The following is a 10,092-nucleotide window of genomic DNA, read 5'->3' on the forward strand; positions in this document are numbered from 1 at the left end:
TGTTGGAGTGCATTTCACGCATTCCTAGCAGATAGGCTGAAGGAAACGCCTAGTTCACTGGCAGCTGGAGGCTAGAAAGCATGTAGGGAGTTCATGAACAGAGCTTGTCTCCTTCCTCAGTGATAGCAGCCGTGCTCCCAGCCTGCTGGGAGAAGGATCCCAAACTGCTGGACACAGCATGACCCTCTGCAGCTGGAAAATCTTACTGGTGCGACACCACTCATGACAGTGAGTTAAGGTAGGAGAATTCAGTGATCGTTTCAACATATGTTCACTGACATGTTCAAATGTTCCCTTGTTTGAAAGGTACTTGATGAAAAATAATGCCTGCTTGTTAAATTATTGCTTAATACTTGGGAAGCGGATTTTTTTTTTATTATTGTATGGATTTTTAAAACTGGTTTGGGCTGTGTGAAATGGAGACCAGATTACCCTGGGAAATGAATGGTGCTGGTAAGGGTGGGGAATGTGCAAAATAGTGTAAAGTATTGTCACTTGTAAGCGGTCAACAACCGTGTCTCTTGAGCCTCTGTTGACCATGTGCCCTTGTCCATCTGAAGGACAAATAACTTGAACAATTACATGCATTATTTTGCCATAATTAACCCCTTCTGAGTGGTGTGGGGTGAGCCAAGAGTTTCATCTTCCTGCTGGAAGACAGAAGAATGGGGCTTTCAGGTAATGAAGACCACAGTACTGCAAATCCAAGTCCTGACTATCAGGATATTAAGTTCCTCACGTCCACTGAAAGGACTGTGATATAATCTAGATTATATCCAGCCTCTTTGTGACTGCTTGTTGAAAAGCACAAGAGGTTTTTAAGAGAAATGGGGAAAAAAACGGATAATTGATCATTCTTTCTTTAAGAAAACTTTTTTTTCTTGCACTGTAACTACTGTGGATTCACACGAGCCTAACAGCTGCCGCACGCAGATAAATGGTGCTAAAGGAGCTTACAATTAACGTCACAAGCAAGTTGAACGTGTTAATAAAGAGGTTCAAAGGTGCAGTGGCTGGTTTGCACCTAGAGAAGAACAGGAAAATAGACCTCTGGGCCAGAGCTAATGCTTTTTAAATTGTATGTTGATGTCTAGTGGTGGAGCGGTGTAGGAAGAGCTGGTTTGCTGCTTGCTGTCGAAGTGACCTGGTAAAGTCCTTTCTCAAGCCTTATGGTTGCTGAGGACTTCGCCAAGCTCGCACCGCTTGAGTTGGAATTTTCAATGGCAAGAATTGGCCTCCAGCTAAGCAACCAGAAAGTTTAAGCAACCCACTGTTTAGGTTTCCAAAACAAGACTGTGGAAAAAAATAGTGTCTCTTCCTGTACTCAAATTTCTTCCAGTTATTTGGTGAGATTGTGCTAGGTCCAGCTTCCCTCATGGGCTTTGGGAAGTCACCTGTAAATTAGGAAGGTTTTCAATTAGTTTTCTGTGTTTGGGAAAGGTTTTGGGTTTTATTTTTCAGTTTTAAAGTTCTAAATGCTTGTTTTGAATCAGAACTGAATCAGACAACAGTTACAGAGCATCCCTAACTGGTGACCAGCCTGTGTGTGTCCCATCCCTAGCACTGTGTTTAAGGTTATTAAGGCTGGAGCTGGGGAAAGGATATAAAAAGGGCAAAGCAATAGAAATCCTAAGATGAGGATTGAGGAACTCCTGAGTTTGAACATAAATTGGTAGTTGATGACAGGGGATCAGGGCTAGCTGAGCAAGGGACCGTGGCGGAGAGAATCGAACAGAGAATGTGGGGAAGGTAAAAGGTAACAAGCAAAACACGACATAGAAGCAAGTAGTAAACATGGACAAGAAGATTGCAGATGAAGGCTTAAGCATAAAAGGGGGATGGATTATGGCTGGATAACCTTAATCCTCCAATTTCTTAATGTCCAAGTACTTGGTTTTGCAGCCTGAACAGTCTTTTCATGTGTAAGACATACTGAGAGGCTGTTTGAAGGCAGCCTTTGCAAATACTTCAGAACAACTTTTGAGACATAGATGAGGACAATGTTTATTAGGAAGCTTCTGAGTGCTGGAGGGCTTATGATTAGAAAAGAATCCGATAAATGTATTGGAATAGATTAAGCAACACTGTAATGTAGGGTGAGTTGGATGGAAAGACATATCTAATAATTCATTAAGTTTTATGTGATATAATTGACTATCAGCCAAAGTTTTCCCTGGTCTCAAACTAACAGCAGCCTTTTTGCTACCAAGGTAATTCTGTTATGCAGCATCAGGAGCTGACAATGAGACATAAAAAATTGAATAGAAACAGAAGGCACTTCTCACTGCATTCATAGGCTGAGCAGAGCTAAATATGATTTTGATTACAGCAGAACGTATGAGCTCTGGTTGTAGAACAAGCTCCCCTGCGGCCAGAAACTGCACAAATGCATAAAAATGATGCTTCTCCAGGGCAAGCAGTGACATTCCTTGTCCTACTCTTACCATATCTGGCAGCAGAGATTTTTAAGGAGAATGAAAAGAAGACTCACATTCTTCTTTTGACTTCCTGAAAACTATTTTAGAGTAATTACTGCCTTAAAACCATAACTTCTGCTTGAGCTACAGTGTGTGTTTTAGCAGTCTTTCTAACAAAGTTTAAAGCAATTGGCAGACCTACAACGTGCCTAGGTAAGTTGTTTCAAACAAAAAAAGGTCTTTTGTTTGCTTATTTGAATTTGACATAATTTGTATTTCCAATAATTTAGTCTTGGTGTCTTTTCTAACAGGGGAAGCAGCTAACTACTCTCAGAAGTCTTTTCCTTGTGGGTCTCTGTGCTGACAGTGATTAAGGTACTTTGAACTTTACCTTTTCTAAAGTTGTTATTTTACGCCCCGGTTAGTATTTGTTCTCTCTTTCCTGCACTGAGTCAGTATGTTTTTTGAGCAATACAAACCCCAGAATTGATCAAAGCATTTTGATAAGTTCATGTGAGCTTCACCTAGGGCTAACGCCACCTCTGTGTTGTCTGAATTTTGTCCAAGTGCTTCAATTCTGTAGCATATTCCATCCCCAGGGTATGTTTGCATCATGCTGGGTCCTAAGCCCAGGGTTAGAAAGACTTCTGAAGGCAGGAGTGAGAAATTTCAGCTAGAGGATAAATATGCCCACTTTATTCTTCAGGAGGCTGAGTGGAGACCTCATTGCTCTCTACAACTACCTGAAAGGAGGTTGTAGAGAGGAGGGTGCTGGCCTCTTCTCCCAAGTGACAGGGGACAGGACAAGAGGGAATGGCCTCAAGCTCTGCCAGGGGAGATTTAGGCTGGACATTAGGAAAAAATTCTTCACGGAAAGGGTCATTGGGCACTGGCAGAGGCTGCCCAGGGAGGGGGTTGAGTCACCTTCCCTGGAGGTGTTTAAGGCATGGGTGGACGAGGTGTTGAGGGGCATGGTTTAGTGTTTGATAGGAATGGTTGGACTCGATGATCCGGTGGTCTCTTCCAACCTGGTTGTTCTATGATTCTATGAATAGAGCCAAAGCTATGGCATTGATAAGGAGCTCGTACAAGGTTGGTATCCGTCAGGGCCTCGGAATCTCTGAGCCGTTCACTGCTCTCAGGATGTAGGATCTCTTACTAACTTGGAATATTGTACAGTTATATGACTTAGAGCCTGCATGCAAAAGATACTGCATGGAACGAGTTGGACTAATGGGATTCAATTTGTCAGACTGGGAAAAATGGACTCCCATCACAACTCTGAAAAACATTGTACATACGTATTGAAGACTTTCTCCTTTTGTTTTGTATGTAAATATTTCACATTAGAAGTACAGAATAAGGAAATGGGTAGAGAAAAAGTGTATGGAAGAAGCAGAAACACAGAAAAAGAATCTAATCTTACTGGTAACGGTTCTTCTGGCCCTACCAGTTTCAGGAGGAAGGCAGGCTCTGCACTTAAAGTTTAACAGTATTTCTTTGACTGGTCTATTTTTTTTGGCAGGGGCTGTCGGTTATTGAAAATGGAAGAAACAAGGAGGCTCTCCCCAAAGCCATGTAAAAGCAAAGAACCTGTGAAAACAGAATGGGGATCTCAGAGTGTTGTATTTACGTATTTCCAAGGGGATATTAACAGCGTGGTAGATGAACATTTTTCTAGAGCTCTAAGCAATGCGAAGAACCCACAAGATCTGAGTGTAAAGCAGAAGGGTGAGACAGTTGTCCTGAAGAACGGTGAGCCGCTGTGATCATGGTGTTGGACGGGGGTGACTAGCTTTCGCTAACAAATTTAAAATGCAGCGTGCTTAGACTTGGAATTGTGTGCAAATGGAAAGCAAGAAAATCATTGCTTGCAAAGCCGTGTATTATATAGCTGGGACTTCCTGCGTAAATCCCTGTGTTCACTGAGGTGCTTTCCAAGCCCTGCCTGGGCCTGTTGGCAGGACCAGGTCCTCGTTTTCCAGCCAAGAGCCTCTATCACTGTCAGATATATTAAGTGCATTACAAATTAATTTGTTGTCTTTGCAAAAATACATTTGTCTAAGTTTGCAACTGTTAAAACGTGTAATATTTATTTGCAAGTACTGGTGGTGGTTTAGACTGCTTTTAGTATGAATTTGTTGTTGATTTTTAAGATAAACAGCACTAAAGTGAATGTAATTTCTTTTAAAAATGCACGGGCAATCTGGTAGCATTCCTTTAGAAGTCTGTTGGAATTTACCTTGGAAAAAAAAAAGAATTGATGAGACTTCAGACGCTTTCTTTCTCTTTTAAAGTAGATAGCATGTCTCCCCATCAGTGGAATTTCTCTTCACATTGCTCCAAACCATATCCGTCATCTTCTGCTACGAGCATGTCAAATTCTGGCCTGAATTTTTCTGCCGCTGGTGTGGCAGGTCAATACCAGCCATCAGCTCTGCGGAGTCATCCAACTCAGCCTGCAGATTTATGGCCTTTCCCTTCGCTTGGGACTCCCAGTCTTACCAGTTCGGTGTATCATCATGACTTGCCTGACCTGCACGCGGTAGATGAGCCGATCTCTGACAGGAAATACGGTTCTCTTCTTGGTCTTCTGCAACAGGAAAGGTGCCTAGCGTCCATGCAAGAATGTACCATGAAGCAACACTTAAGTTCTGCTTGTGTGACTGGACCGGCTAGGTTACAAAATATAAGCCAAAGTTCAGCTCCTGGGGGAGGTAAGAAAATACTATCACTTTATTCTTTGATAGCATCTTATGCAAAGAGACAAAACAACACAGGCTGCTCCGAAGGTTCTCAAATTGGAGCCATCTTCAGCCCAGCTCATAGATTATTTTTTTTTTTTCAATGACTGACCCATGCTGTGTACTGTGGTACTCGGGGTTTATTAGAATTATAGAATCCCCAGGTTGGAAAAGACCCACCGGATCACCGAGACCAACCATTCATAGAATCATAGAATAACCAGGTTGAAAGAGACCCACTGGATCATCGAGTCCAACCATTCCTATCAAACACTAAACCATGTCCCTCAGCACCTCGTCCACCCATGCCTTAAACTCCTTCAGGGAATATGACTCAACCACCTCCCTGGGCAGCCTCTGCCAGTGCCCAATGACCCTTTCTGTGAAAATTAGTAGGAATTCTAACTCTAGGTACCACCAGCATGCAGAATAAACATGGCTGGTGGGTGAAGTCCCTTTCCCAGGAGCTTAAGTCCCCATAGCTTCTAGGTCTGCTGGATAAAATTGCTCCTTAGTGAGTAATTTCTGCCTTTGAGAAGTTCTCTGGGACCAAGCCTCCTGGCCAGAACCTGATGCCCTGTTAGGGTACGCCTGCATTGCTGTTCCTGGGCGTTACCCAGATAGTCAACTTGGCACTGGCCTCCAAGAAAAAGGGTTGTGAAATTGTTTAGGGAGTCTGCTGGAAAATACAGAGTGTCCTGCCCGGTGCTTCTAGATAAAATAGACCAGACATGAAGAAGCAATCCTGAGTCTTAGGTTTTGGAAAATAACCAGCTGTGAAATATCTCCTGGTTACCCAGTTTTTAATCTGCAACAGCAGGAATTTGGCTGAACATGGGCTAAAACTATCACTCATATCTGCAGGGAGCCTTATCCACAGGTCCTCTTTTGGGGTTGTATGGAAGCTGTGCTGCTATGAAGCCCCCAGCTGTAGGTGGTTTGCTAACTTCTTCCTGCTAGTGTCTAATGCCTGTCTGTGTCTGTGCATGGAAAGGGCAAGTCTGTATGTCTGCAGCTGGAATGCAAACTTTCTGCTCATGCTACATGGGCTGAGCTGAGATGGTGTGTCTGTGCTGCACAGGCAGGCACCCTAGTCTTTTTGCAGCTAGTAAATGACAGTCTAATTACTTTAAAGACACTGGACTTCTAGGATTTAAGAATGAGATTAGATGCCCTCTTCTCCCAAGGGGGAATGTGAGCCTATCGAGGCTTGGGAGCTGCAGAACCGAGTCCTTCAAAAAAGATGTTTCATGAAACAGGTCTTGGGATTGAGAAAGGAAAGCAGTGCTAACACCAACTGAGTTTTGTTCAAAATGTCAGAAAGAAAAGGAGTGGGGAAAAATTGAAAAGGAAATGAAACAGCTCCATGTTCCCCAGGCATCTCCAATTAAAGCCTTTTCCATCAGGATGTTTCCAGGGCCTCTCTGAATGTTTGTGGAGCTTCATAACACAACATGTAGTGCTGTGCATGTGCTTATCAAGCAAAAAGAACAGAAAAGAAATGACTGGCCTGTGTTCCCAGTGAGGCTTTGGCAAGTCCCTAGGATGTGTGCATCTAGTCTGGCTGTGGGAGTCCCTGCTTCTTGGCGCTATCTGTTAAATATACTTCTCGTTGTGTTGTGTCATGTTTAAGAACAGCTGATGTTTATATTTATGGAAGTGTATATTGCTGTGCCAGACAGCACAGAGCTCCTCAGCACCTGTGCTATAGGCTAGGCTGCAAAAGCACAAGGTTTCTGCAGGAACTACTGCTTATTTTTAGTTCTGTGTTGAATCTATGCTCATCTCCAGTATTTTATTTCTTTTTAAGAGAGGAAAGCAAGCTCTTACCAAGGCTCAGAAAATCCCAGTGTAAGCCATGCCACTGCAGGTAAGTAATGAAGCAGGAGGTTTGAAACAAATTAATACTCGCCTATGAGGGATAGCTGCCTTGCACGTGCACGCAGAATTAAAGATGCTCCCTTGCTTACTTCCAGACTGTATTTGAAAAGTTTGCTTTTCCCCAAATGTACACACCCTCTCCCATAACTACAACAAACCCACCTCACTGCTGACAGAGCTCTTCTAAGACGTTATTCCCAAAGTATTCAGGATTCCATGTTTTTATTAGTCTCTTGACACCGTGTCATACCCTGGTGTTGGTTCTTTGATGTGCAATGTTTTGGGGCTACTTTGGATGGGTCATTCTGGTTGTTCTAGTATGGGGCCCTCTTGCATCAGACCCAAAGGTGCAATTTTGTTTGCACAACATCTTAAGGGATTGCATGGACTCTGCTCTTTGACTGTCCTGATACTGCTGTGTCTTCCAGGTATTCAGATTCACGACAGAAGACAAGATTTGTACTTTTAGCAACTGGATGTTTCTACTGCTTCTGAAAGTTCCTGCTGTGAACTTCTATTCTTTACAACTGTGAATCAAGAAGGAATGAACTGCAGATATTCTGTGCTTTTTCTCTCAGCTGGAAGAATACTTGTACTATTTACTATTTGAGGAAAGAAAAATGATCTTTTTCTATTGAGTAAATAATTTCTAATAGTTGCATATTAAACCTGAGAGTATATTTGTTGTGAAGAAATACTCTCTACTTGGGGCTTTTCAAGTAGCCCTTTTGAAAGGACTATTAGCACTTTTTAATCTTTCTGTGTTTATTCATTTACCATCTCTTCATAAGAAGCACAAGTCTTGCCAATGCAGCTTATAACTGGTAAATGCAGGGATGCAGTTAGCATAAAATCAGTGCTGTAGCTTCTTAGCTTGTTTTGATATCTCCATATTGTTCAAAATAGTCTTAGACCACGGGCAAGAGACTTCAAGATAACCACAGGTCAGCAGAGAGTGTTATCAGATTTATGTTTTGGAAGTACAGTAATTTATAACCATACTTGCAATTCACGGGATCTCTTCAGAACCTATACAATATGCATATGGCCAAGGTCTCTGTTTTGCCCTCTTATAATGTATAATTATCCTCTAGAAAACAGTGAATTAACACTATACCTAGGAGAAAGTCTGGATCTTCACTAGGTGCAATTAAAACAGCATTGATCCAAAAGCTGGAGGTGGAAATGGTCTATTTTCACAACCTCTCTGCAGATGTAAAAGTTTTTCTTCCTGAATCAATCCTGCTGGGTTGAATTTTTAATTATTGAGCTCGAAGTTCTTGGCCACCACTAGGGAAAAATCAGTCCTGTCTTGGTAGCTGCATCCCTCGGAGCGGCTGAACTGGAGGGGACCCTGATTCTCCACCGTGCACAGTTCAGAGCTGCCACTTCTGCAGCATCGACACTGCGCCTTGCTTCACCCCTCACCCTTGGCAAATCTGTTTGCTGAAGCTACTGTGAGTAAAAACTCATGTGACTGGTGTTTAGGTTTGTGTATGTATTCCCCATAGTAAGAGAGACTGCTTAGCCTTTATTGTAAATCCGAAGGATAAAAATTATTTGGGTTTATTTTTTCCTTCTTCATTAGCTATACATTAATTTAATACAAAGGAGCACAATTAATGCAGTTGCTTAAGGAAATTTGACCTTTGAGATCTGGAGCTTGTGATTTATAGGGCAAAATCATTAGCTGATGCATTTGTGGCTCTGTTTACACCAGATATCTATGTTGCCACTGGTCTACTTCACTTACAACGCTGTGTAATTTTATAAATAAATTGAGTTCAGCAATTTTAGATGTTTATGGTACTAATTTAAAAAATTCCAGTTTGTATCCCACAAGTTTGATCTAGAATATGCATGAGTTAGACTATCCTGAGATCACGGGCAGAGAGAACATTTTATCTAAATTGAAAGGTAGCCCAACATCCTGTCTCCCTGTCCATCAGCGCAGAAAAATCACTCATATTAATTTTTTCTACAAAGTTGCCTTTCTTCTCTTTCAACTCTAGGAATACCTCTCAAAGTATTTTGATTTTGTCATCCCAAATCGCTTAGTTCCCTGATTTTTAAGGCTATGTGGCAATATAATCTGGCTTCCTCTATGAGCCAAAGCAAAGATTTCCAAGCTGTGCTCTCTACATCTGTCTTACTAACACGTGCTGTGAATTCCAGTGAAGTTACAGCTTCAGAATAGTGAAGTATTATTTTTGTCTTCCTCTACCATCCAACCTGAAAGAAAACGCTTCAATAATTTCCCTCTAAGGTCTGAAAAGATGGGGGATCGAGGCTCTGCTGTTCTGTTGATTTGCCTTGCACACTGTGTTGACGTGCACCAGAGCACCCCTGGGTTTATAAGCACCTTTTCTTCTGCAATAAACATAGTTAATCTATCAGTGCAATCTGCCTTTAATGATTTAGTATTAATAGAGGTTTGAACATTTTGCAGCAGTTCTCTGCAAGAGGTAGGCTTTTATATACACATGTATGTAATATATACACACATGTATATACACACATATATAAATATGCATATATACTCTTTTTATAGTATTGTTGGCCCAGGATGGAGTGTTTCTTGCTTTTCTACTCAGGCTAGCGCCGTGTTCCTGCTGCTGCCATACCGCGGTCGTGCTTCGATGATGGCATCTTCATTCCCATTCAGTACGTGCGCTCTTTTGCTGGGAAGGATTTGGCAGTCAGCGCGCTGCACTCAGCAGCTGCCATCTGGTACTTCCCACGGTTATTTTCAGTTCCTTCTCTGAAGGCAGTAATGATAGTGGTGACGGGAGGAGAAGGTGTGCGGGATGTACCCATTGCAGCAGTTTCTGACTCTCCAAATCCTAGTGCATCTCTTCAGAGAGTGCTCCAAAGGACGGGAGGACAAACATGGGCTGGGTGTGACGTTTTCTGGTAATTTACTGACCCTGCGGGAATCTGCTGTTTGTCTTCGTTTGAGCACCATTTCTAAAGCTCTGTCTAGTCTAGGAATAACTTCTTTGCACAGACAAGTTTTCTCATCTTTTCCTGATGGGCAGCAGAGATGCTCT

At 42.3% G+C, this 10,092-nt stretch overlaps 1 protein-coding gene across 2 annotated transcripts; it reads left to right on the top strand.

The window, feature by feature from the left end:
* The first annotated feature begins 37 nt into the window (after nt 1–37).
* Nucleotides 38–8,263, top strand: VGLL1 (vestigial like family member 1). Of its 2 annotated transcripts, none has more exons than XM_069867375.1 (6): nt 38–238; nt 2,729–2,792; nt 3,943–4,172; nt 4,715–5,134; nt 6,972–7,031; nt 7,471–8,263. In XM_069867375.1, exons 3-6 carry the CDS (start codon nt 3,962–3,964, stop codon nt 7,509–7,511), a joined length of 732 nt encoding a protein of 243 aa, XP_069723476.1. In that variant the 5' UTR covers nt 38–238; nt 2,729–2,792; nt 3,943–3,961; the 3' UTR covers nt 7,512–8,263. The 2 variants fall into 2 exon arrangements, with proteins under 2 accessions (XP_069723476.1, XP_069723477.1); XM_069867376.1 differs by having other exon boundaries at nt 49–238; nt 4,718–5,134.
* The last annotated feature ends 1,829 nt before the right edge of the window (nt 8,264–10,092 follow it).

This window comes from Phaenicophaeus curvirostris, chromosome 13 (assembly GCF_032191515.1).
Source record: "Phaenicophaeus curvirostris isolate KB17595 chromosome 13, BPBGC_Pcur_1.0, whole genome shotgun sequence".
NCBI classification, from domain to species: Eukaryota; Metazoa; Chordata; class Aves; order Cuculiformes; family Cuculidae; genus Phaenicophaeus; species Phaenicophaeus curvirostris.

Bases quoted from the DNA above. Each gene is read 5' to 3' on its own strand.
- VGLL1 (XM_069867375.1), top strand. From the start codon at position 3,962: ATGGAAGAAACAAGGAGGCTCTCCCCAAAGCCATGTAAAAGCAAAGAA. The intron at 4,173-4,714 runs GTGAGCCGCTGT...TCTCTTTTAAAG, and splicing joins GACAGTTGTCCTGAAGAACG to TAGATAGCATGTCTCCCCAT. The intron at 7,032-7,470 runs GTAAGTAATGAA...TGTGTCTTCCAG, and splicing joins TGTAAGCCATGCCACTGCAG to GTATTCAGATTCACGACAGA.